This window comes from Ipomoea nil, unplaced genomic scaffold (genome assembly GCF_001879475.1).
Source record: "Ipomoea nil cultivar Tokyo-kokei standard unplaced genomic scaffold, Asagao_1.1 scaffold2403, whole genome shotgun sequence".
NCBI classification, from domain to species: Eukaryota; Viridiplantae; Streptophyta; class Magnoliopsida; order Solanales; family Convolvulaceae; genus Ipomoea; species Ipomoea nil.
Genome location: NW_017618831.1, coordinates 556,830 through 582,581, shown reverse-complemented (window position 1 = coordinate 582,581; position 25,752 = coordinate 556,830). Strand labels below are relative to the sequence as shown.

Here is a 25,752-nt window from a genome sequence, read left to right as displayed (position 1 = left end):
TTTACTTAAGGCTTAAGCAGACAAATCAAGGCTGGTTGAAAATTTTTAAACTTTTGTTCAATAATATTACAGTACTCCTTACATATGTAGAAATAAGCATCATTTGAGGCAGCTAGACTTTCATATATCCCTTAGGAGTGTAGACAATAAGAGTCGATAAGTTCACTTGCCCTGCTGTTATACCAAGTCTAAAGTAAACATCAGTAGTCTAAATTCTAAAACCTATAAATTTGGAACACACCGACTAACTAGAAGACAACGGTAAAATGCCCGGTTTGCATATCATGATCCAAAAGCTTCATTCTCAGAAAGCGTTTGTGACTTGTAGTATGAACATGAGATGTTCATCCAGAGTTGCCGCTACCGGATTGTGAGCGGGACTCGAATAAGAGTCTCACGGTTGTAAAGATGAGAGAAGGTTCAGCCATTGCTCCATTCCCGTAATCTCCACAAGCTAGTCTCTTGGGTACTGGTGGGATAAGAGAAATTCCGAGCTCATCAATAGCCATAAGATGTCGTTCAGTGAAAGGATTAGTCCACATGAATGTATTCATGGCAGGTGCCACAAAAAGTGGCTTGTTATAGTCCCATGCCCGCACAATGCATGTCAACAGGTTATCGCACAATCCACCAGCAATCTGCAATATGACGCCAGTAATATATGATGTTAGAACCACGTAGACAGTTCAGATATCTCAATCTCAAATCTCAATCCAGGGACCAACACAAAGCAGGACACCCTTGAGGGGCAGGCAGATGCCCACCCTTAGTGGGCACAATGGGATTCTCCCTGAGGGATGACCACAAGCACGGGCTGCCCCGGTTGGGGAGAAACCAACCCACACCAGATTAAAGATAATAAATTCTTATTAGTTTCAATTACTTCGAACAAATATTTGGTTTGAAGTAGTGACCAAGTGTTAATCCCTTGATCCATTAGGCCATGAACTCAAACCCTTGAAACCTCTTTCAAAGCAGATAGATGGTTTCTCAGATCTACCTTCATCACACCTTCGGTGATGCAGGATCCATCGATCACTCTAGTACTCTACTATCCATTCCATCATTATAAACAACAATATAAATTTGGTAAAACTTTAGCCATTAACCAATACAAGCAAATTGACTAACAAGTTATGCCATACATCATCTCTATCATATGAAAATGAAACCAGGATATAATGGGGGCAACCCCAGCCAAGTTGGCCAGTTGACTTGGTAACCACAAGATTACAAGTTGGACTCCCAACAGCCTATTGGACTTCTTGGCAACCTAAGAAGGTTTACCTCCTTGTGATCCTTTGCCACCCAGGGCAACCTAAGCTCGTTTGCCTCCTTGTAATCCTTTGCCACCAAGGGCAACCTAGGACAACCTAAACTGGTTATCTGGTTTACCTCCTTGTGATCCTTTGCCACCAAGGGGAACCTAACTGGTTTACCTTGTGATCTTTTGCCACCAAGGGTAACCTAAACTGGTTTACCTCGTGATCCTTTGCCACAAAAGGCAACCTAAACTGGCTTACCTCCTTGTGATCCTTTGTCACCAAGGGCAACCTAAACTGGTTTACCTCCTTGTGATCCTTTGCCACCCAGGGCAACCTAAAAAATGTATATCAACAAGGAAATCAAAACTTGATATTACCTTGCCAAGTGTATTTGCCGACAAAGGAGCAATGACCATAATATCAGCCCACCTGCGAAGCTCAATGTGCAGCACACTATCACCTATCCTCTTCCAAGTTGACCATTCATCCTCATCTGTGTACAGAACCACATCCTTTGGAAGTGAAGTTTTATCTATGAAGTGCAGAGAAGCCTTCGACGCGACGGCCTTCACTTCTGCCCATTCAGAAAAGCAATGGCACAAATTCGCAAATTTGATCGCAGCAACACTCCCACTCGCAGCTAGCAGTATCCGAGGTCTCCTGGCAGCCGTGTTTGACGGAGCTTGTTCCATCTCTGCATCCACACCAGCCCCCAATTGTGCCATAACCTATCAAATACCAATTAGGTTCACAACTTCACAAATCTATGAAAAAAATGAAAATTTTAAGACCGCATTCCCATTTCCTAATCTGAATTCCATTGTGCGATTGAGATGGGTGCATTGAAAATTAGGAAGATTCAAGTATGGATTTGATACCTCGATGTAGGAAGAGTTTCGGAGATGGTTTCTCTAGGATCTTGAAGCAAGTTTGGTCGTCGTCGTCATCCACAACAACTCGGAGACATTAACGTTGTTCCTGAGAAATCGATTTGTGGAAGACAGTAGTGAGGGAGAGAAATACAGTTCTAGGGTTTTGTCTTTTTCGATCTTTCCAACATTTTTACAGTTCAACAGTCAGAGGTGCACAAAAATACCAAACTACCCTCTAAGTGTAAAAAAAAAAAAAAAAAAAAAAAAAAAAAAAAAAAAACTAAAAATAGTCTATTAAGGAAATTATACTTTCTTTTTTTTTTGGAAATTATACTAAAATTCCATATGTGAAATATATGGTTAAAGTACCTACGAGGTCCCTGTACTATAATGTTTTGTTCAATTTAGTCTTTATATTTTTATTTTGTTCAATTTAGTCCCTGTACTTTTAAAAGTGGTGCAATTAAGGACAATTGTTAACAATGTTAATATTATCGTTAACTTAGGTTACGTGACGCTGATGATATTTATATTCCTACTCATATATTACTTTATAAATATTTAAAAGATTTTATTTTTACCACCAATATATTAAATTAGTATGTCCAAAATAAATAATTACGACCATGTTCGTAATGAGATTTGGACAATTGTCCTTAGTTTTATCACTTTTTAAAGTAGAGGGACTAAATTGAACAGAATAAAGTTAGAAGGACTAAATTGAACAAAACATTATCGTACAGGGACTTCATAGGTACTTTGACCGAAATATATCTGTAATTTTTCTTAAATTTCAAATATATTGTACTTATAACCGGTTGAGTTACCCATGCAGCTTAAATGGTGACATTTTTTTACTAAAGACCTGTAACTATAACATCCCCGTTTGATTCACTGGAAAATATTTGAAGGAAAATGGAATTGAGATTTTATAAAAAATAAATTTTATTGTTTGGTTGGTGAAAAAGAAATTACTCGAAATATAAATTTCATTGTTTTGTTGAGTTTAAAATTATAAAGAATAATGAAAGTATAAAGACACTTTGATAATAATAATGATGGTAAATAACAAAAGGAAAATGTTTTCTATGAACCAAACAAAGGAAAATTATACTCCGTATTAACTTTGATATGCAGTATATCAAGTTTATTATATAATGAGAAAAGGGTGAACGAGATGATATTGTGAATCAAATTAAATACAAAGAATGTTCAAAGATCAACTGTTCAAAGATCAATTGTTACCAAAAACAATGCCAATGGCAGGGTCAAAAGTTGTGATTAAATAATTCAAATGAAAAAATAAATAAAATGTTCTGAGACCCAATGTTTATTGCACAATGGTGGTACAAAAAGGGGTAAAACACAACAACAATACAACATGCATTGCTTTTCCTGGATTGAATCACAAATACTTGGCCAGCCATGGGAGATCCTTGCTTTCTTTAAGTGCAAAAGCCACATCATCACTGCAGTACACAGATGAAAAACAAGAGTTATGCCATGGTTTCAAGTTGCTTTCAGGTTCAGATTATTATAATTCTTTTTTTTATAACCCAGGTTTTCCGGTTTTGTCAGAATATATCTTAACCCCATTAACCTGCCCTGCCCCTAGACCCATGAGAAGGTAAACCGACCAAATCTAGCTTCAATATTATTATAATTATTATAATTCAAATTCAATAATATAACTGCTGTTTTAGAGTTATCTTGGAATCTAACCTGGGGAAGTTGAGCTGTAACTTTTGCAGTTTGTGCTTTACTCCTGGTTCACATAATAGTACTCTGCATTCTCCAAGCATGCATCTGTCACACCATCCCAGCAACACAGATGATTAGAATTCAGAAAAGTTGAATATATTAAAATGCTTAGTGCTTAATCAAATTAAAGTGTATTGTGGCTTACCCAACTTTTAGGAGTGAATCCCAACCTGGAAACTTTTCACCATTACTTGTACAAAGACATGAAACAGTCATTGCCAACTGCAATTGGAGGAAATATTCAGAAAATGCGCATAAAGCTTCAAGAGATAATGACATACGCGTATATGGAAACCAAAGGTACTGACCTTCTCAAATGTGGTTTCACTCATTCCAGTCTTATGAAGTTCATAAACCATAGCAGCCAAGAAGATTTTACTAAATCTAGAGCTGCTTCTCATCACCTGGAGAACATAAAAAAGTTTAGTATACATTAGACTTTGAAGTACCAAATAAATCAGCACTTCAGCAAGCTTATAGAAGGAAGAATCCATATATTCTTGACTCACTTGAATATGAGGAGCCTGGAACATTTCGTGAATAGCTGCTTCAACATCAGCCATTCCAACTAGTTCCTTTCCTGAAAATATAAAAAGATAAAGTCAATAGAATTCCACACCTATATATATATATATATATATATATATGAAACTAACACAACATAAAACATGACAAATTAAGTGGTCAAAATCAAACCTGCTGCAGAAGAATGAACTTTCTTAACACGGTAATCTGCAAGTTCTGCAGCACGTCTACATATTTCCAATGCACGACGAGCATCACCTGAAACAGCTGCCACCTGATTTTATATACAAAATGCACAATAAAATGATAAGTTTCTACAATCAACTCTGAAGAATAAATAAGATGTCAGCTATCAAACATGTTTTAAAGCAGCAGAGTCAAACACATTAATGAGACCTTTCTCGAAGCAAATTCAATTGCAGGCTTTTCAAAGGCATTTATTCCATTTAGGCGAGTTGAAATAATCTCTTGAAGTTGCTGGTAGTTGTAGGGACCAAAGCATAGTCTTTGTATGCCCATACGGCTTGAAATACGAGGAAGTAACTTCTCTGGAAGATCCATAGTATTTGCTATTCCTGAATTAGCCAAAATAAATAAATAAATAAAAGAGCAGTTACATATTTTATCACAATGAGGATTTTCCATATGGGGAGAAACACAGAAAGTAATATATGCCCGCACCTATAATAATTAGTCTTGAATGTGGCTTAGTAGGCCAATCAAGAATGTTGTATAGGACCTGTCATTAGAGGAGAAAGAATGATGGATATACAATTTCCAGGCTTACAGAAACCTAATGTAGGCTAATTCAGATGATCATAATTACCGATTGGTTCCTGGTTACTAGAAGATCAAGTTCATCAATAAGAAGAATACAGGGGCGGTTATCCTCTTTGCCACGCTCAGTTCCATTTGAGAATCTCTCATTTAAGAGCTTAAGAGCTTTCTTCCAACCAACTCTATGTCCATTTAATGCTTCATAAATAACCTGAAAACCATATAATTTTACTTTAGAGAAAATGTTATATCACTGATTCCTGGCATTGTAAGTTAGGATAAGCTAAAGTACTTACACTGTAAATATGTTCAGGTGAAGCCAATTTTAGACCATTAATTTCTACAAAACAGTAAGGCTTAATACTTCCAGCATCTACCTCAGATTTGAGGTTCCTCATTACTGATAATACACTCATTGTCTGCACTATGCCACAGATGGATAAAAGAAAGAGTTAAATCTGATCAAAATAACTCTAATAGCTAGTAGAGCAGTTCTATTGTAAGTACACTCCTAGATCTAAAGAATACCTTTCCTGTCCCGGGAACACCATGTATGTAAAGGCACTTCCCTAGGCATTGATATTCACATATGGAACCCTTGATAAATGCAGTTATCTCTTCCATTTCTCTGCGTAAAATAATGTTATATAAGTAATAATTATGTCAGAGATGTACAGCACGGAATTCATTCAAGTTGTGATCAAATATGAACATACTTATTCCTACAAGGTAAAGACTTGGGGAGAGTTGCCAGTAGAAGTGTTGCTTTTGCTTTTTCAAGTTCTGTGAACTTGTGGGATCTTACGTGTTCTGGTATTTTCTTTGCTCCTATTTTTTGAAGTCCGAAAATTCGCCCCTTTCGTGAATTCTACAGTAATGATAGAGAAGCAATTAGTCTTCTTCTTTGGGATATATCAAGTATTGAGCTTTATAAATGCAAGCATACCGCGGCCAATGGATGAGCTGGTAATTGTCTTCTATTCAATAAATTATGATTATTCTCCTCTTCATATTCTACATCATCTTCACTATCTGAGCCAGAACCTTCAGCAGAATTCCACTCCCTATCACTCTCAACTTCCTCACAATCCTATTGCATACATAAGAACCTCAATTAGAGCAAAATTCAAGCCAATATTGATATAATATGATCTTAATAAACATTTGTTTTTCGATGAGATCTTACCTCTTCGCCATCATCAATGTCTGCAATACGCTTGAAACTATGCCAGTGTATATCATATTCATATTCACATAGAAAAACGTCATCTCCTCCATTGTTTGCCTTGGAAAATTCTTTTGGAGTCAAAATGTAGCAATGTCTGATGATAGATTCCATCTACAGAAGAGAATCATTAGAAGACTAAAAGTTGATACAGGATGTATCTTTTTCTTCCATAAAAGATGTTCTACTTAAAATGCTCAATGCTCTTGGATTTGGTTTCTGTTTTGGTGAATTATCAATTGTCAGATCTAAATCATCATAGCAAAATCTTAATCTTAAAATAATAAATAAATTCATCAATGCTCTTCATTCATGATAACAAGTACGCAATGGGAAACAAGATACAAATGGTAATCTGAAAACAAGAGCGGGCAAAAGAAAATTAGGAAAACAATTACAAACACCCACCAGAGCAAGTGTTTAAGAAAATTACCTCAGCATCTGCGAAGTCATTCGTTCGATAGAGCTCTCTTCTTAAGTTATGTGGTTGTCTTCCTGCAGCAGTTTCTTCTGGAATAATATACCAATGAGCCTTGAACCGGTAAGTACCGTCTACATCTTTCCATATACTGAAATTCATAAAAAATGCTCACCATTAATACACTAAGAAGAATGTGGTAATCAAAGCACACTTGAGAATTGATTATTAAATCATTACATGATCCCTACTATCCTAGGGCACTACATGATCACCTATTTGATTGTTATTTGCTTTGTTCATTACTTTCATCTCACACAAACCTTATGACTAAAATCAACCTTTCAAGAATTTAAAATTTAATTTAATTTTTTTTAATTTTACCTCTCAATGCGAGCTGCATACAGATCACTGGCAAGCATCTTCTCCCTTGCTGTCCTAGCCCTTTTCTTTCCCTTAGGAGGGACAGGCAATTGCACAGTTTTCCCCAATTTTGTTGCCTCACAAAATCCACAAATCCAATCACCTTCTGGAACCTCTTTCAGAGGAGGGTTTAAGCACTTCAAATGAAACCCACCTAAGCAGTCATCACACTCAATCATCACTGCTCTCCCAGCCATGAAGCAAACCTTGCATTCTTCCACCTCCGGATCCTCATCATCGGAGCTCGCATCCTCTCTCCTCTTGACGTAGACATCATCCCCCACCGCAAACTCACCCCCATCGTAAACCACTTTTTTGTAATAAACCTTCTTTCTCCCAGTCTTCAAAGCCCTAGTTTTCTCCGAACCGGATTTCTCCAATTCAGTCAATTTCCGCTTTCTCCTAGACTGAACAGGCTCAGGCGAGGCCGGGGAGGGTAAGGTAGGGGTTGAATTAGCACATGTTTGTTTCTGATTAGACGAATTGCCTGCATTTTGAGAAGCGAACTTGAGAGACTTTCGGCGGGAGGAGTTGCGGGTAGAGGTCGCCGCTGGAGGCGGCGTTGAGGCTTGAGGGGTGGAGGTCAGGCGGAGAGAGCGGCGGCGAGGTGAGGGGTCTAGGGTTTGAGGGGTAGGTGGGAGGACATGGCACGAGGGCGATGAATCTGAGAAGGACGGCGGCGGCACCTTCTGCTTTTTGGGGGTTCTCTGAGATCTTCTGCTCGGTGTTTCAGCCATTTGCAGAGAGGTGGCTCTTGCTGGCTCCGGCAGGAATGCGTCGCTGCTGCGGCGGCGGCGTCTATCAGCTAGGGTGGGTGGGTGGGTAGGTGGGGTCAGAGAGACTGGGGAGGGAGAAATGGGGGTGTTCTGTAGAGAGAATTGGCGCGAACTTGACAGACTGTTCGCGCGTTTTTTTGAAAAGAGTTGACCGTTGGAGATGCGTTGGTTCGTAAAGTGTCCGAATGTCCGACAGATTCGTCAATTCCGCTGATTTTTTTTTAAAGATCTTATTTTTGCTATTTCCAATTTTTTTTATAAAAAATTAATGTATCAATTTCATCAATTTTATTAGTCATATTAATAAAACGTATCATTATTCACAATACGATATGTATTAGGTATTGATATCGATTAACACCTTAAAAATTTTAAAAATGTCATTATTCACAATAAGATATGTATTAGGATTAGTACTAATTAACACCTTAAAAAAATTGAATTAACACCTTAACAAATTCGAAGGTATCACTACTCACAATAAGATATGTATTAGATATTGGTATCGGTGTCTCACAATAAGATATGTATTAGAAATTAGTATCGATTAACACCTTAAAAAATTCCAAAGTATCATTATTCCCAATAAAATATGTATTAAGCATTGCAATCAATTTACACCTTAATAAATTATGTATCATTATTTTTGCAATTTTATGTATCAAAAGTGAAAGTAACATTTTTTTTTTTGCCATTAACATTTTTGCAATTTAATGTATCATAAATTACCTTACAAAGAAATAAATGTAATTTGGTGAGAGAGAAAGAGAGCACATTAAAGTATAAATCTTTTCAGAAATAGAATGAAAAATATAATAAATATAAATTCCAAAGAGAAAAAAGAAAAAACCACGCACATCCTAGTTGTCGTTCAAGTGTTAATTGAGTAATAGTTAAGAATTAAAGGTAAAAGTGACATTATAATTGAGAACAGAAATAATTAAGAACTAAACGTAAAAGTAATATTATAATCAAGAACATAAATAATTAAGAACTAAACGTAAAAGTAATATTATAATCGAGAACAAAGATAGTTAAGGACTAAATGTAAAAACGACATTATAATCGAGAAGAAAAATAATTAAGGACTAAATGTAAAAGCGACATTATAATCGAGAACATAAATAGTTAAGGACTAAGTGTAAAAGTGGCATTATAATCGAGAACATAAATAGTTAAGAACTAAATGTAAAAGTGAGTTGTTTTATTATCTCTATTTTTGTAAGAAGCATATCAACAAGCTGGGCAATACCCTTCAGCATTTTCCCTGGAGAAACCAGCACTCTGTTCAAAGGGCAAGAGAAAAGCATTTATTATATTACCATTGTTATATACCATGTTTTCTTCTCTTCTATGGTAGAAACACTGCTGCCGAAAACACCTACCCAAAGATCTCTGTAATCGCAGTGAAATATGGCGGTGAGCCGGTGAATCATCAAAGAATGCAAGAAGTGTTGGTAAATACAGTACAGGCGTACAGCGAGTCAAAGCCCGGCCTGTTGTTCCTGAACCAGCATGCTTCGGCTCCTACCCAGTGCAGGAGTCCATTTCTTGAGATGGCAGGTGCAAATTTGAGTCAGTGCCATGATCAACCTTGATATATCGTAGGTATATATATACACATCCTAGAAAACTTGTAACAACTTCTGTTTTAGCCACTCCAGCAAATTTAATTCTCTGGGGTTCTCTTCTTGATGGGGAATTGTTGTCATATTCTGGGATGTAATTTCAGAATCAATGGGTTCAGGATTCTTACTTTGATCTTTGTGATGGGATTCTTTTAGACTATTTTCCGGTTTAACCATTATTTTCACAGGTTTACCAAGCATGGACTTATCCTCCATTCTTGCTATTTCAAGAGCCCTCTCGCAAACAGGATATCCTTGATCGTCCCAAGACTCCAAGATCACGCCAGAGCCAATACAGGCCCTCCCATCGTAGAATGCAGCAAATTGTCCAGCTGCCAGACCCTGATCGTCTTCGGTTAACTGGACAACAGCAATTTCTTGACCATTGTCATCAACTTCCATCGCCAAACTACAATTGTAGAAATTGGGGCCATGACGAACCTAAAATGATGAAAAGATATAAATTGAACATGTAATATCAACATATGTTGTTCTAAATCTAGTGTTGACCGTCTACAACAACACTAACTAAACTAAACTATAAGCAAGCCGTTTGATCCTCTTTGAGATGAAGTATTCAACAATTCTGACCAACAAGAAATAGAGAGGATGGGGATGATAAAAGAATTCCAGGCATCGCAACTTGTTTCAAATCTATGTAGTGATAAAAATTTTGTGACAATTTCTTGAAATTAAATTTGTTTGCTCATTCATTCCCACTGAATGTCTAGTTAAGAGAAAGACTCACATACCTTGCATTGAAGTTGAGTAATATTTCCAGGAGAGCTCCCACTAAGCCATTTCAAGGATCCAACACGGAATAGACGTCTTTTCTTATCGACAGAGAAATAGTTTCTTGACACAAACACTACATTATTCGTAGTGTCTTTCTCCACAACATACCTGTGTACGATACAAAGATGATGAAACATTACAGACTGCATCATGATCATAACATTAAGTCAAACTATTACTAGAAATCATTGTTTCCAAGTAGACACTACTTATAATGTTCTAGCGTTACTGTAGATGAGAATAATGCACCAAGATGATCAAATTGAAAAGCTACTCCAAGGTTGAGACAACTAAAACAGTTTGAGAGAAAGCTCTGGAGAGAGATTATACCAGGGTCCTCCGGGAAGTCGTAAACCTTGTCGTTGGCCAATAGTGTAGAACCAAAAACCTCTGTGTTTTCCAAGATAATCTCCTGTCTCAGCTTCCAATATAATCCCTTCTTCCTCCCCAATGTGTCTTGCAACAAATTCACTGAACTTTATCTGCAGCACAATGGAGATAAAAACTGAGATGAAGGAGAATTAATAAAAGAATTATGTAATAAGAAATTTCACTTGAGAAGTAATTCCTTAAGATTTAAGAATCTTGAAAGCAATGCGAATCCTAGCTAATATGTTCACTTGTTCTTTGATTATGATGGGTTTATCAGGAAAATGTAGAGTGAACTCTTTAAGTTGAGGAAGTCCCTAACAGATGATGGAAAAGGAATCAGATTAAAGATCAATGCTTCAGGTAAGGAAGTGCTGATATACAGACCTTGCCAAGGAAGCATATTCCCTGTGAATCTTTACGATCTTGGTTTGGGAGATCAAATGATTTGGCAAGTTTACGTACCTCTTCCTGCAGATAGTGTATATATTAAGAAAAATTATCATGTCAAGGAATATTCAATGACTGTCTTGTTTATGAGAAATACTAATCTCACCTAACCTTTGGTATACATCCAAGAGGGAAAAGAAGCCGCTTAAGCTGAGCCTGTGAGAGATGTGAAAGGAAGTATGTTTGGTCCTTTACCTGCAACAGAAAATTGCAGACAAAGACCTGAGCTCAGTAGAACACCAAACAGACAATAATGAATGGGAGTAAACAAGAAATTAAGCTTTCAAAATAGTTACATAACCCATAGTATCAAAAGCAAGATAAACAGCATGTTCACACATAGAACACATAAAGATGCTATGGTAGCGTTTAGAGTCAAATTTTGGATGGAACTAAGTGTTAATTTAAAGTTAGTTTTAAGCTAAAAATTATAAGTGGATGGTAGCTTTAGAGTCAGTTTAATACTCATTGTCAGATCTCAAAATGCTAGTGAGGTTTTATATTTACTCTTTCAATGATCTATACTGACAGTATTTTGGAAACTTTGCCAACTTATAGGCTTGCAATAAACTTCAGGTGCAGTTATAAGCATGACCTCCAAGTATCATCTAAAAGCATCTAAAAGTTCATAGAAAGGTATGTATGCATCAAATATTCAAATGCATACCATATCTTTTGACAATTCCAGAACAGAAGGCTCATGTGGTTGATCCGAAGATGCATGAACAATCTTTGCATAATGTCCAGAAGCAACAAAGTCAAATTCCATTTCACTTATAGCATCCATAAATGCACCTGAAAATTAAACACATCTCCTTTAAATGAAGTTGTGGGGAAATGGAAGTACTCAATAGCTATGTCACGGTGGGTATTACAAACCAAATTTTATTCTTGTATTGCAAAGGACATCTGGATTTGGAGTCCTTCCACATCGATATTCATCAATAATATATGATACCTGAAAAGTATCAATCAGCAAGACAAAGAACTCCATCACCCACACTTTAATTAAAAATCTCAAGTTCTGTGAGCATATATACTTATCTAATACGCCATCAAGAAAACCTCATAGAACAATCAAATAAATATGAAGATTACTCACAGAACATAAATAATGCAGGTATTTAAAGTTTTAAAGGCATAACTTACCACATTATTCCAATATTCATCGGTCAAATGAACTACCTCCAAAGGTACGTTTACCTGAAGTCAAGTGTCATTTACAGTTAGAAAGGACAAGCTTTTAGCTTGCAAAGGCAGACAGATAAAGGAAGGCATAGAAAACATGGTGAAGCTGGACCTGATCACAAACAGCTTTTGCATATTTCAGATCCTCCTCCCATGGGCACTCTGACCAAAAGTTCTCAAAGTCTTCCTAAATAGAGAGCGGGGGAGAGACATGAAAATTTATAATCAAATGTAAGACTAAAATATTATATGCTAGTAACTGTGATGAAAACAAATAAGAACCAAGCCTCCTTTTCATAAAAACAGAGGAGAAAAACATAGAAAAATGAGAATGATGTTTATTCATAAAATGAATGAGAGTATCATAATAAGTTAAACAATGTGAATTACCAAAGGAAAGTGATTCCTCCGGGATGCAAATCAGGCAACATAAATTCCACTTAAATATCAGAGAATGTTTTGTCTTTTTTTTTGCACTAAAGTACAGAGCAACATTATGCAAATCCCTGAGCACCTATTCTCTTTTTGTTAATAACTTTTTAAAAATAAAAAATGGTTTACTGGTTTTGTTTTCCATTTCCATTTTCAGTAACTTTGAAGGAGCAGAGCTTAACAACGATAAGAATTATAGCAGCAGAGCATCCAGACAACAATTAGACTTATAAAGTAATCCCAACACACTACAATATACACGTGCGCATACCTGGAACCATATTTTGAGATAGAAAGCGGTGCAGGAATGTCCAGCGGCGTGGAGGAGGCGGAGAGACACGCTGCTATCGACGCCACCGCTGACCAAAACGGCCACCTTGAGAGGCTTCTTCTCCGGCAGCGAGCAGGAGAGGTATTTAGGATCGATAACATCATCTGTTCTCGGCTGCGGCGGCGCGTTGGTGGAAACTGCGTAGGACGAAGAGACGGATAGTGGTCGTAGACGGAGCAGTCTCCCCTTAGCGTGCGAACGAGAGAGTGTGAGAGAAAGAGGAGCTCGCAGAGAAGAGAGAGATGGGAATTGGTTGAGAGAAAGAGTGGCTATGGCGGATCCCGCCCTCAGTCTCAGCATCGTTCTCGATGGATTTTGGGTTGGGAGATGATGAATTCTCTAATCTAGATAGACTTTGTTGTTTGGATATCTGGGCCTAAGAAAATACTTTAGCCCATAAGATAAAACTGGGCCCAATTATCCTATGTTAAGCACAAGCCCAATATTCACGTGCACAGTAGTTATACTACGGACCTGGTCCACCTTGCAAGAATACTGATGTTCACAGTTTGAATTATTACATTTAGTATGTAAATTGTAAACATTTAGTATGTAAATTGTGTATTTTTTGATTTGGGTTCATAGAATAATTTGCCTCAAGTGATAAACCTATGACCTAGGGGAAATTAGCAATTGTTATTTTCATGTACCAAGGTTCACATTTTGGACCCTAGTACATGTGTATGTGTTTAATGTTGTGGGTTGTTGTGTATTGTGTTATGAAATTTTGTACTTTAAGGATATGAATTCTGTACCTGAAACAAATTAGTAATTGTGTCTTATATTCTGAATTTTTGTGTCTTGTGTTGTGCATTTAATCAAGTCACTCTATAGTACTTAATTGTCAAGATGTTTTAAACACAATGTTACAAATTCGACTCTTACTAAGAGCAACTTATAAGCCTTATTGACATGAGCCGATTAACTATAAGTCATTTAAATTATTTTACCTCATTGCGATTCGTGTTAACTACAAATTGAAATTCATCCGATAGACATCATCTTGCAAGTTGTATACAACATTATAATAGAGTCATTATAATTTAAAAAAAAAAAAAAAAAAAAAACTTTTGAGTCGCTTATAACATTGTGGCCTTTGGATCGGGAAAAGAGTCGGTTTTTCTACTTCGTACGCCGGTTCACCTCCGCCTCACGCTGCCTTCTGTCGCCACTCGTTTGTTGCCGCCGTCAACACTGCACGTGCACTTCTGTGGTCAATACTCATTCACCCCTTCCAGCCCCGTTACGGTCATTTCACCTCTCGCGCACCAATCATACTTCTCCACGTTTATGTTGATCCGTCGACCACCTCCGTTACCATGTACGCAAGAGCCCAGCTGGCCCACTCACATACCGTTTTCTGATTCCCTTCTCAGTCGTCGGATCGTACACCGTTGGTCCCGAATCCAATCCACCCTCAAAAAAACTTCAGCCACAGGTAAACTTTAAATACTTTATTTTATTTTATTTTTTATTTTTAAATATTTATCATTTATTAATGGATATACATAATATTTAATTCTATATCACTTATACATTATCACTACACAAGTTAGGATATATATCAATGTTGAAAAAATCGCTAAGCGCTTGGGGACCGCCTAGGAGGCCGACCGTCTAGTGTCTAGGCGCAATTTTTGCAACACTAATATATAGTAATGTTTATATTTTTTTCATGTTTATTGAATGTTGTTATTGACTTAAGAAATAATACAAATATATAAATCAATTCAAATCAAATCAATTTTTTTGGTTAAATTACAAAAATGTAATAAGAAAAAGGATAAAAAAGGAGAAACGCAATGACAATATAATAACCTAAAGGAAAAATATAGCTAAATTAAACAAAGATTTTCTTCTCCCAAAATGTTGAATCTATAATCCCAAAGGTCATTGCACTCGGACACGATAGAATATTTGGGAGGATGCAAATCACGGTGATTCAATGACTTAACAAACATGGTCAAATGTTAGTGTGCACAAGGGATATGCCTCTTTGAGCATAATCCTAAATCGCCACGTTGTCGTTGTCGATTTTCAAACATGAGTCTTTTCTCCCAAATACGACATATTGAGCCATTGAACTAAGTCCGTGTGGGCAAAACAATCAAGATCTAACAATCTGATAGCGTTTGAAGTCAAATCGTGGTTGAATTCTCTCTAAATATGGGTCTAACAATGTTTTTATTGGGTGCCTCTAGTGGTCAAAGCCTCTCCAAGTATAAGTTCAGCAAACAAATAAAAGAAGTTCCCACACTGAACTTGTCAAAAATCTTTAGAGAATAACCAAATTATCAACTTTGATGGAAGTGTTGTTATTTTTTTATTTAGTTTTGTAAACAAGTAAATATTTGTATACTAACTTGTTTGAAACCAAACCAAACACTCAAACAAACAATAGCTTCTACTTTCTCAGTTTCTCCAATCATTTGAATCAGTCTCTATCACTCACTAGGATTGCTCTGTCCTTAGCCACTCACCTCCACTCCCCCGGACTGCCATCGCCGTGATGGCGTCTTTGGCCGTCACCTCCGCCGTGAACCCCCGTTTCCGGCCACACCGTCTCTCCTTCCATCGCCCCCTCCAATTCAACCTTAAATCTGCGAAAACCGAGCTCCTTATTACTCCCGGGCTCAAGAACCATGAAAGAAACAATGTGAAGCGGTTGCATCATATAGTAAAGGCCTCAGCTTCCGGAGCTTCCACGGCCCCCGCCGCCGGTGGCGCCGCGCCGGCTCAGCCGTGGCAAGGCGCTGCGATTAAGCCGCTTCTGGCGTCCATCGCGACGGGGGTGATTCTCTGGTTCGTCCCGCAGCCCGGCGGGGTTTCCCGGAACGCGTGGCAGTTGCTGTCGATTTTCCTGGCCACCATCGTGGGAATCATCACCCAGCCGCTGCCGCTCGGCGCCGTCGCGTTGATGGGCCTCGGCGCGTGCGTGCTGACAAAAACTCTCACGTTCGCCGCCGCGTTTTCCGCGTTCGGCGACCCCATCCCCTGGCTAATCGCGCTCGCGTTCTTCTTCGCCCGGGGGTTTATCAAGACCGGGCTGGGCAACAGAATCGCCTACCAGTTCGTCTCGCTCTTCGGCAGCTCCTCCCTGGGGCTCGGCTACAGTTTGGTATTCAGCGAGGCTCTGTTAGCGCCGGCGATTCCCTCCGTATCCGCACGCGCCGGCGGGATTTTCTTGCCGCTGGTGAAGTCCCTCTGCGCGGCCTGCGGGAGCAACGCCGGCGACGGGACGGAGCACAAATTGGGCGCGTGGCTGATGTTAACTTGCTTCCAGACGTCTGTAATCTCGTCCTCCATGTTCTTGACGGGCATGGCGGCCAATCCTTTGAGCGCCAATTTGACGGCCACTACGATAGGGCAGACTATTGGGTGGATGGATTGGGCCAAAGCCGCCTTCGTTCCCGGTTTGGTGTCGCTGTTTGTGGTGCCATTGCTGCTCTACATTGTGTATCCCCCGACGGTGAAGAGTAGCCCTGATGCCCCTAAGCTTGCCAGAGAGAAATTGGAGAAGATGGGGCCAATGTCTTTGAATGAGATCATAATGTCTGCAACTCTGCTTATTACGGTAAATCATTTTTTAGGCTCAGTGTTTCACATAGGGTGTAGGATTCCATTCAACAAATGTTAGAATTCGATTCGGTTAATGTTGAGCTCGAGCTTGAGTAGTTCCAACTAGGCAGCCGCCTGGCGCCTAACTCGGCCGACTAGGCAGCCGCCTGGCGCCTAACTCGGCCGACTAGGCAGCCGCCTGGCGCCTAACTCGGCCGACTAGGCAGCCGCCTGGCGCCTAACTCGGCCGAATTCGACCAAGTTAAGTTAGCTGCACACGTGAATTATTTTTTTTAGTTAGTCGTCTGCCTAGGTGCTACTGCAATCATGTCTGCAACCATTATTGGATGGTGTGCACAGGCTTTTCACCCTAGTTGGCAAATGACCACAAGAAGGTAAACCAGTCTAGGTTGACTAGTTCAAACTAAGAAGGTCAGTAAGTCGATCTTGTGATTATCAAGTTAACAGTTTGACCAACTTGGTTGGAGTTGCCCAGTCAATTTAAATTTGAATATCTTAATACTCAGCTCAAAGAATTAGAGTTTGAATTGGTCAAGCTTGAGTTTGACTATACAGATTTGGTAGGACTTGACTAACACCCCTAGTTTTGCATGAAAGCTTTGTGAAATGTCAGCAAATCATAAAAGTTTCAAACTTCATTCTCAACCAATATGCAGTAATCATCACTTTAACTCAAGATAGATGCATAAATAGGGATTTGTCAAATGATGGGACATTGCAAGAAAGCTCAAGAATTCTGAGGAATTGTCCCTTGATCTCAACCAAAATGTAGTAATCTTGTATTGCATTTCTTTTATAAATGTCCCTCTAACAGACCAAAGCCTAGCTTTTGTTTCATGTTTTCTTGTGTTTGCATTTTACCAGGTGGGTCTTTGGGTTTTTGGCAGCGTGTTAAATATAGACGCTGTTACTGCCGCGATTCTTGGGTTAACTATCCTCCTGGTGACCGGAGTAGTCTCATGGAAGGAATGTTTATCCGAAGCAGTTGCTTGGGATACCCTCACTTGGTTCGCGGCGCTCATTGCCATGGCGGGTTATCTAAACAAATATGGCCTAATCTCGTGGTTTAGCGAGACTGTTGTCAAGGTTTAACTTGTTTTCTCTGCATTCTTTCTTCATTGTTATTATTAGTAGTTGATGACTGACTTATCACTTATATATGCATATATTCACCTGGAAAATGATTCAGGTTGTTGGTGGATTAGGCCTATCATGGCAGCTATCGTTCGGGATCCTAGTTCTCCTCTACTTCTACTCCCACTACTTCTTTGCGAGCGGGGCTGCTCACATTGGGGCCATGTTTACCGCATTCTTATCTGTCGCTAGTGCTCTTGGCACGCCCCCGTACTTGGGAGCCCTGGTGTTGTCGTTCCTCTCGAACATCATGGGCGGCCTCACCCACTATGGGATCGGATCCGCGCCCGTGTTTTATGGCGCGAACTATGTCCCACTTGCCAAATGGTGGGGGTATGGGTTTTTAGTCTCTGTGGTTAATATTATCATTTGGCTTGGAGTTGGAGGGATTTGGTGGAAAGCCATTGGGTTGTGGTGATTGCTTCTTTAGATGGGCAAGTAGTTTTGTATTCTTTGCCTTGAAAGGTTGAGTTTTTAGTGGGGAGAGATGTAGTGGATGATGCTTTTTGCACATAGTTGGGGTTGTTTATACTTGGAAGTTCAGATTTGTATGCAGAATTATTTATACAAAAAGAAACTTCAAGTTGTACATTTTTTAGTTTTCTCATATCCTCACACTGTGAGATTAATTCAGGTTCAATTCAAGTCAAACTTGCATAATGTAGTTTAACACTATATACATTTCATCATAGCCCCTGGTGGGAACATAGTATGGTTAGTAGTGTACTAATAGGAATGACAATTTAAAACAATGTGTGATTGCCATTCAAAAAAAAAAAAATGTGCGATTCATTTTAGCAGTTTGCACACATATTTCTTCAAAAGTAAGAGCTCAATTATTCTTTTTTCGTAATCTAAGAGATGAAATGAAAGCCAAGCATCTTGTGAGGGAAGGCCACATGATCGACTCTTTAGGTTGCTATAGTTAGAGAAAGTATAAATTTGATATTACCTTATAATAGAGTCAATAGGGAGATGAAATGAAATTATTTTATTTTCGATTTAAGAGGCTTATTTCACATTTTCTTTCCTAATTTATATGAAACATAGTGCCAAAACTCTAAAACGCCTTTCCTAATTTATATAAAACATAGTGCCGAAACTTTCAACCGCCTTTAATAGATATTGGTTCAAATGCAAACAGTACTTTCCGTGCGAGGACCGATGTGAATTCACAATTAGGTATGTAAAAATGCATCACACAGTGTTCGGAAATACATTTAATAGTGCATTTTTAAACACTTTATGCATCACACAGTGTTCGGAAATACATTTAATAGTGCATTTTTAAACACTTTAGAGTGCATTCATAGTGACTAATCACACAAGAAATATGGCAAATTATGCTGTGCATCCGTATGCACCATGCAAAAACGACGTCGTTTTATTAAAAACGCGCGTCTCACTTTAAAAAAAAAAAATCAGTTTCGATTCCTAGCAACAACATATGAACTAAAATTCCAGAATCGATGAACTACAATTCCATAATCAATGAACTAAAATTCCAAAATCTAATCTATGAACTAAAAATTCCAGAATGAATGAACTAAAATTTCAGAATCGATAAACTAAAATTCCAGAATCGATGAACTACAATTCTAGAATAAATGAATTAAAATTCCAGAATCTTTGAACTAAAATTTCAGAATAAATGAACAATATAATGCTATTGAGGAGAATCAAACTTGATTTTTAAAAAAAAAAAAAAAAAATAAGATGCACATTTTTAATAAAACGACGTCATTTTTGTATCTCTATGCAGCTGCACAACATAACTATCCAAGAAATATTGTCCGCATGAGAATATGACCCGCCTTATATTGGGTCCGTAAAGGTTGGGTGCGTGGTATATTTTGCAGGTGACGCAGCGAGCGGTGACGAAACTGGAATCGGGTCGTCCTGTTCAGCCCACCTCCTGTGACTCCCATTCGAAGCAAAACCGCAATTTCCAAAAATTCAACAAATCGAAACCTCCGATTCCCTTTTCCTCTCATTGGCGCATGAACTCCATCTCGATTCGCTCCCGACCGCCATGCCGACGTCAGCCTCACCGACGCCGCATCATTACAGCCGCACCGAGGACCTGATCGGACGGCTGAGCTCCACCAGCCCCGAGATTCAGCTCAAGGCGCTCCGGGAGGTTAAGAACCAGATAATCGGGAATCGAACTAAGAAGCTCTCGTTCCTCAAGCTCGGTGCCGTCCCCGCCGTAGTTTCGGTTCTTTCCTCGGTCGCGTCCGCTCAGGTCGGCGGAGAAATCCACGATTCGCTCGTAATTCAGTCCGCTGCTGCGATTGGGAGCTTTTCCTGCGGTTTTGATGCGGGAGTTAAGGCGGTTCTCGAGGCCGGAGCTTTTCCCCTCCTTCTCCGCCTAATTTATCATTCCAACGACAAGGTGATTTTGATATTTCTGCACCTCCATTTTGCTTAACACTTCTAACTGCTTCCATGTGATTTTGTAGTTACGTCCCCTCTTAACATTAAATTAAATCTTAATTCTGTAAACTTAGTAATTTCTCTGCCTTAGTAAATTGAGCTCACTTATTTGGATGTGTTCCATTGCTGCCTACCTTTTTCTTTTGGTGATATGCAATTGAATGCTACACAATTCCACTAATGATGTCTCATGCACAAATTTCTGTTTAATTAAGAGCACATGATTGTTGACTTCTATTAGCTCTAAAATCTTTGCTTCTTTACTCCATTATTCTGTAGGTTGTGGATGCTGGTGCACGGTCACTCAAGTTGATTTATCAGTCAAGACTGGCTCCAAAATATGATTTTATTCAAGTGGAAAATGTAGAATTTATCCTTTTTCTATTGAGCAGTGAGAATGAAAATGTTTCTGGACTTGGTGCAAGTATAATCTCCCATTCTTGCAAGACATGTGGAGAACAGAAGGCATTGAGTGATGCTGGAGTTACAAAGAAACTTATTAGTCTTCTTAGAGGCTCTCTTGTTCAGAGGGATGCTAGTCTAGAAGCCCTGGCCACAATTGTGAAAGGAAACCCCGAAGTCATTTTGAAATTTATGGAACCTGAAAGTGGAAGAGCTTTGAGTACAGTTATTGAGTTAACCAAGGATAAAAATTCTCGAACAAAACTGCTTGCCTGCACATGTTTGATTTCAATAAGAAACACTTCTCATTCTTATCTTCAGGATGTACAAATCAAAAGAAAATTGATATTAATATTACTGGAACTTCTTGAGGATTCTGGTCAAGTTGGGGATGAAGCTCCTTTTGTTTTATCTAGTTTACTTTCAGAAAATGAGGAACTACAAAGATTAGCATTTGAAGCAAATGCTATTAATAGACTTTGCAAACACCTGGAAAAGGGCTCACTACAACCAAGGAGATCACAGGGAATATTGCATGCATTAGCTGATCTCTGTTCAAGGCTGGAATGCTGTAAGGATCGGCTCCTATCATTAGAGGTCTGATTCTTTAGTATAATACTATTATTTTTATTGACATTAAGGTTACTTCATTCTATATTATGTGCTTTAAGGGAGAGAATTAAATTGGTGAAATCTTGATCTAAGCAGTTTCCTGTTTTTGTGAAATGCTATATCAAAGATGATCATTTTGCTCAACCAGTAATTTGGAAGCATTATAAATCGTGACTTTGGAAAAGATCAATATTATCCTGCTGTGTCTTGAAAAATTGAATTAAGTTAACATGAAGAGTTAAATGGAGAGTTTTACGAACATATATGGAAGGTTGTTTTTATGGTTTCCCTTGTGGCCGTTGTATCTATTTCAAATTCAACTGTAAGTCTACACCACCTTAATCATACGTGTTTTAGATTGCAAGATGTGATTGTACAAAATATTGTTGTAGTTCTTATCATTATAGCTACTTTGAAGATTAGATATTTTTCTTGCATTTTAAAGCCTTAACCACCTCATCTGGTCTGATGGAGTTTTTTATGTGCTAAGATATGGTAGAAACAATAACCTTTAGGGGCACTAAGAAAGGAAGTTTTAAAATCACATAGACTATTTAAGAATTTCCCATCTCTTCTATGCTAATCAGTTTTTCTCTTGATTCGAAATCCTTATATACTATTTGACTTGATGATATAGTAAGAAGTTTTTGGTGGGAATATGCTGAATATAATGAAGGGAGGGTATGGTGCAAGAAAAAGTGAAAAACAAGGTATTTCTGTATGAAGCTTGTCACTAGATTTCAGAAGCATTAAAGTCATCCATTTTGACTGCTTTCACAGAATTAAATATGCCCTAAGAAACATCTGTTACTCCTTTTTTATCTTCCAGGCTTTGAAGCTTGTGACTGATGCCCTTAGCTCCAAGAGTCCCGAAGTTCGTGTTGCAGCTTGCATTTGTCTGAAAAATGTATCTCGTTCAGTCAAGGTTTGTAATATGTTATGTTATGTTATGTTGAATCTTGTCTACAATGTACTGCTTTATGCTAACGACGTATTATTCAGAACCTGAGTGCAGGTTGTTTCATGAAAGAAACTGTAATAGTCCCCTTGGTTGAGCTTTTATTTGACGACTCTGACATTGTACAGGTATTTTCATTTCTCTCCATGTTGGTTACCTAATCACTATTTTTACATTTTGGCACTACTGTTAGCTTGCTGATGTGTTCATGGCATTGGCAATCTCTTTATTTGTATATTTACTATTTATCCTCATGTCATAGTGTCCTACATCCACACATGTGCACATCCCTCTACACATTTGGATTTTTTAAATTATGAATAAGTTTGTTACCCTGAATCGTTATTCGTTACCATAGACATTGCATATTTTATGAGATCATTCATGATTAGTTGGCTCTTCATGTCTTTTATTATTGTTGTTGTTAAGTTTGGGTTGCTTTTCAATCTTCATTTTCTAGGTTGCCGCCCTTGGTGCCATTAGCAATGTAGTGGTTGACTTTGCGGCAAATAAGTCAATGTTCATGCAATGTGGAGGTGTGAAACAGCTTGTTCAACTTTCAAGGTCAATGGATTCAACTATTAGGGTAAAAGCAGTGTGTGCTTTGAGGAATCTGATATTCCTTGTAAACAACAGGTGCAAGGAAGAGATCCTATTGGAACTCACACAACCAATGTTAAGATGTCTTATTTGTGGTAACTGTTTGAAATTGTTTGTCATCCTGGTGATATATTAGTGAAAAATTCTCTTGGTTTCAAAATAAACTATTCTGACACTGCAGATTCTGAAGCCAGTGTTCAAGAGCAAGCTTTGGCTCTTGTTCGCAATCTTGTTGATGGACCTATAGATTGCATCGATTATGTCTTTGTTGAGGATGCTCTTCTGCTACATGCTGTAGGGAGACAACTGCAAAGTGCTTTAAAAACTGAAGTTTTAATTCAGGCAAGTCTTTTCCTTTTTCTCTCTGATTTGGATTTTTCATAGTCTCTCTTGCAAGTAGCTGAACATGGGCATATGAGAGATGTGATATGACAATAATATGGTAGCAGAGACTTGATGCATAGTATAGGGACAAGGTTGGGCAGATGGCAATACTAAAAATATGTATGTTCAATGCAGGGTATGTATGTCCTTGGCAATGTAGCATCTGGAAATGAATTCCACAAGGAAGCAGTTATGCACCAGCTTTTCCCACCTTCGTCTAATGACACCCACTCAGTGGTCTTTAAGTTCTTGCAGAGTCATGACAGCCAATTACGCACTGCTGCTGTTTGGGCTTTAGTAAATCTAACTTTTCCAAGCGGTCCTGGAGCATTTCATCGGGCTGTGAAACTACGAAATTCAGGAGTTCTTTCCCAACTGAAGAACATGGTCAATGATCCCTGCTTGGATGTGAAGGTCAGTTACAAATTGACTGAAACTAAACTACATGTAGATTATCATTAGTGTCTTTTTTTCAGTCTGTCTGACTTTTTGTTTTATTGCAGCTTAGAGCAAGAACAGCTCTTGGGCAATCAGTGACTTCTGGTGATGGCTCAGCATGAATATTATGTTTATATATGCTTAATCGAATGGCTAGCACAACAGTCCCAGTGGAGCATGATCGTTTGGGCTTCAACTTGTTTTAAAGTGCCATTTCTTTACCTGGACCTTTAAGATCATGGTATGCCTATGCCTTGATCAATATTTACAACCATTTTATTTACAATGATTGCAATCATGGCAACATCTCAGCATGAAATAATCAAATGATGCTCTTCCAGAAAATACTCAAAATACAGAGTTCCAATTCTTTTGTGAAATACACTCAAATGTGATATTGTGTTGACTCTTGTCTCACTTCAAAGTACACTATGTTACTGGAAATTTCTGATTGCTTTCCATATCCTTCCAAACATGATTGACATTGATATTTTGTCGTGAGTTATCTTCTGAGTCAACCAATCCTTTTGACTTACATGCCAAAATGTGGTTTCATTTGGTGGAATCTGTTTATTGATTATGATTTTTAAAATATCTATTTTCTTAATATAATACTCACTGATGGACTATTGACTATTCAACATACTTCACAACATGATGAGCCAACTTTGATTTCTCATTGACATATTTCTTTTGCAGGCTTAAGCATTTACTACAATATCTTTCTGTTCGAAGCTTCACGGGGGAGCATGCTTATGTTGTGTGTGATGTTTGCTGAGCAGGTCATCTTCAAGAGTTTTGTTTCCATGACCTCTCCGACGGTTAGCGATTGTTGAGAACTATTGTTATTTCTATGTATGTATAATGTTTGCAACAGGTGTAGTTTACCCCTTCCCCGTCATGACAACATGCTTCTCTCTATGTTTTGGTTTTACATATTTCCGATTTTACCCCTGCTGAGTGAGTCCCTCATGGGGTATGGGTGGGGAATCCTTATTCCTCACCCCACAAGGTACAATGTATGTAAGTTTTGTATCTCGGAATAATCTTAAAAGCTCAAATCTTGATCTCCTCCTGTGGTTTCCTTTTGCTGAAGTCTTGTAAAAGTGTACATTGCCTTCTATTAAGGATGATGTAGAGAACAGATTGTGGTCACGGGGAAAAGCTGATAGAAATGTGTCCAAAGGCCAGCCATGTTATAACCCCGTCAGGGCAGCTTGTTTATCTTTTCTTGTCATGGATTCCTCTTATTGTGGGGACATTTTTAGCAAACATGTGTTATGCACCTACAGTTATGGAACACAGTAATACTGTATGTACCTCCATATTGGGGTGTTTGGTTGGATGTAGTTGGAATTCTTTTCCTACTTTATTTAATTATTTAATTATTTCATGGCAACACAAATTATAGTGTTTGGTTGTACGGAATTGATTCCCTCTTTTAATTGAATTGCAATTCATAGGTATCCCCCATGGTTGTGGGAAAAGAAAAAAGAAAATAAATGACAAAATTATCCTTTGGCCATTATTATTATTATTATTATTATTATTATTATTATTATTATTAGAAAAAATTACATATTTAGTCCTTGAGTTATAATCAAGTTTTAACTTAGTCCCTAAGTTATGGCTGTATTCGAGTTTAGTCCTTCAGTTATGAGCGAAGTGGTGAGTTTAGTCTCTAATGCTAGTGCTGTGTTGACAAAGTTAATTTCAGGAATAAAAAAGTAAATTCTTTAATAAAACTTGTAAATTTAACTAAAATACTTTCCTTCCTTCAAATCGCTAAAAGCTCGAAGAAACGATACTCCCGTTTAAAAAAAAAAATTAAATTTCAATATTTCAATTCGATTTATATTAAAAAAAAAAAATTAAATTACATTTTTTTGACAAATATAAAATTTGCTCAATAACAACGACAAATTTGGTATCTTTTCCCTCTATTAGTATAACTTCATGACATTTTGATGGGTA

The 25,752-nt window shown here is 38.0% G+C and overlaps 5 protein-coding genes across 14 annotated transcripts; 2 read left to right on the top strand and 3 right to left on the bottom strand.

The window, feature by feature from the left end:
• Window positions 1-12: 12 nt before the first annotated feature.
• Window positions 13-2,324, bottom strand: LOC109152417 (probable phosphopantothenoylcysteine decarboxylase). Its single transcript, XM_019300102.1, has 3 exons — window positions 2,144-2,324; window positions 1,643-1,993; window positions 13-638 (listed from the first exon to the last, which is right to left on the bottom strand). Exons 2-3 carry the CDS (start codon window positions 1,988-1,990, stop codon window positions 345-347), a joined length of 642 nt encoding a protein of 213 aa, XP_019155647.1. The 5' UTR covers window positions 1,991-1,993; window positions 2,144-2,324; the 3' UTR covers window positions 13-344.
• A 994-nt stretch (window positions 2,325-3,318) lies between these two features.
• Window positions 3,319-8,145, bottom strand: LOC109152196 (origin of replication complex subunit 1A-like). Of its 9 annotated transcripts, XM_019299776.1 has the most exons (16): window positions 7,228-8,112; window positions 6,859-6,994; window positions 6,387-6,539; window positions 6,147-6,290; window positions 5,917-6,068; window positions 5,729-5,828; window positions 5,497-5,619; window positions 5,250-5,411; window positions 5,105-5,162; window positions 4,820-4,998; window positions 4,595-4,697; window positions 4,408-4,478; window positions 4,207-4,302; window positions 4,044-4,120; window positions 3,860-3,943; window positions 3,319-3,606 (listed from the first exon to the last, which is right to left on the bottom strand). In XM_019299776.1, exons 1-16 carry the CDS (start codon window positions 8,001-8,003, stop codon window positions 3,543-3,545), a joined length of 2,478 nt encoding a protein of 825 aa, XP_019155321.1. In that variant the 5' UTR covers window positions 8,004-8,112; the 3' UTR covers window positions 3,319-3,542. The 9 variants fall into 9 exon arrangements, 7 of the variants coding, with proteins under 7 accessions (XP_019155321.1, XP_019155322.1, XP_019155323.1 ...); XM_019299777.1 differs by lacking the exon at window positions 5,497-5,619 and having other exon boundaries at window positions 7,228-8,145; XM_019299778.1 differs by lacking the exon at window positions 5,917-6,068 and having other exon boundaries at window positions 6,196-6,290; window positions 7,228-8,110.
• An 892-nt stretch (window positions 8,146-9,037) lies between these two features.
• On the bottom strand, window positions 9,038-13,579 carry LOC109152183 (tRNA-specific 2-thiouridylase MnmA). 2 transcript variants are annotated; one of them, XM_019299749.1, is made up of 10 exons: window positions 13,176-13,579; window positions 12,585-12,659; window positions 12,434-12,487; window positions 12,164-12,242; window positions 11,952-12,079; window positions 11,396-11,479; window positions 11,222-11,305; window positions 10,796-10,947; window positions 10,423-10,573; window positions 9,038-10,111 (listed from the first exon to the last, which is right to left on the bottom strand). In XM_019299749.1, exons 1-10 carry the CDS (start codon window positions 13,533-13,535, stop codon window positions 9,668-9,670), a joined length of 1,611 nt encoding a protein of 536 aa, XP_019155294.1. In that variant the 5' UTR covers window positions 13,536-13,579; the 3' UTR covers window positions 9,038-9,667. The 2 variants fall into 2 exon arrangements, with proteins under 2 accessions (XP_019155294.1, XP_019155295.1); XM_019299750.1 differs by having other exon boundaries at window positions 12,585-12,655; window positions 13,176-13,277.
• A 2,035-nt stretch (window positions 13,580-15,614) lies between these two features.
• Window positions 15,615-18,599, top strand: LOC109152366 (dicarboxylate transporter 1, chloroplastic-like). Its single transcript, XM_019300011.1, has 3 exons — window positions 15,615-16,809; window positions 17,679-17,900; window positions 18,004-18,599. Exons 1-3 carry the CDS (start codon window positions 15,745-15,747, stop codon window positions 18,364-18,366), a joined length of 1,650 nt encoding a protein of 549 aa, XP_019155556.1. The 5' UTR covers window positions 15,615-15,744; the 3' UTR covers window positions 18,367-18,599.
• Window positions 18,600-19,774: 1,175 nt separating this feature from the next.
• LOC109152365 (armadillo repeat-containing protein 8) lies at window positions 19,775-24,902 on the top strand. The gene is made up of 9 exons (XM_019300010.1): window positions 19,775-20,343; window positions 20,664-21,383; window positions 22,228-22,323; window positions 22,401-22,484; window positions 22,817-23,051; window positions 23,138-23,298; window positions 23,476-23,754; window positions 23,844-24,019; window positions 24,478-24,902. Exons 1-8 carry the CDS (start codon window positions 19,981-19,983, stop codon window positions 23,898-23,900), a joined length of 1,995 nt encoding a protein of 664 aa, XP_019155555.1. The 5' UTR covers window positions 19,775-19,980; the 3' UTR covers window positions 23,901-24,019; window positions 24,478-24,902.
• Window positions 24,903-25,752: the final 850 nt, after the last annotated feature.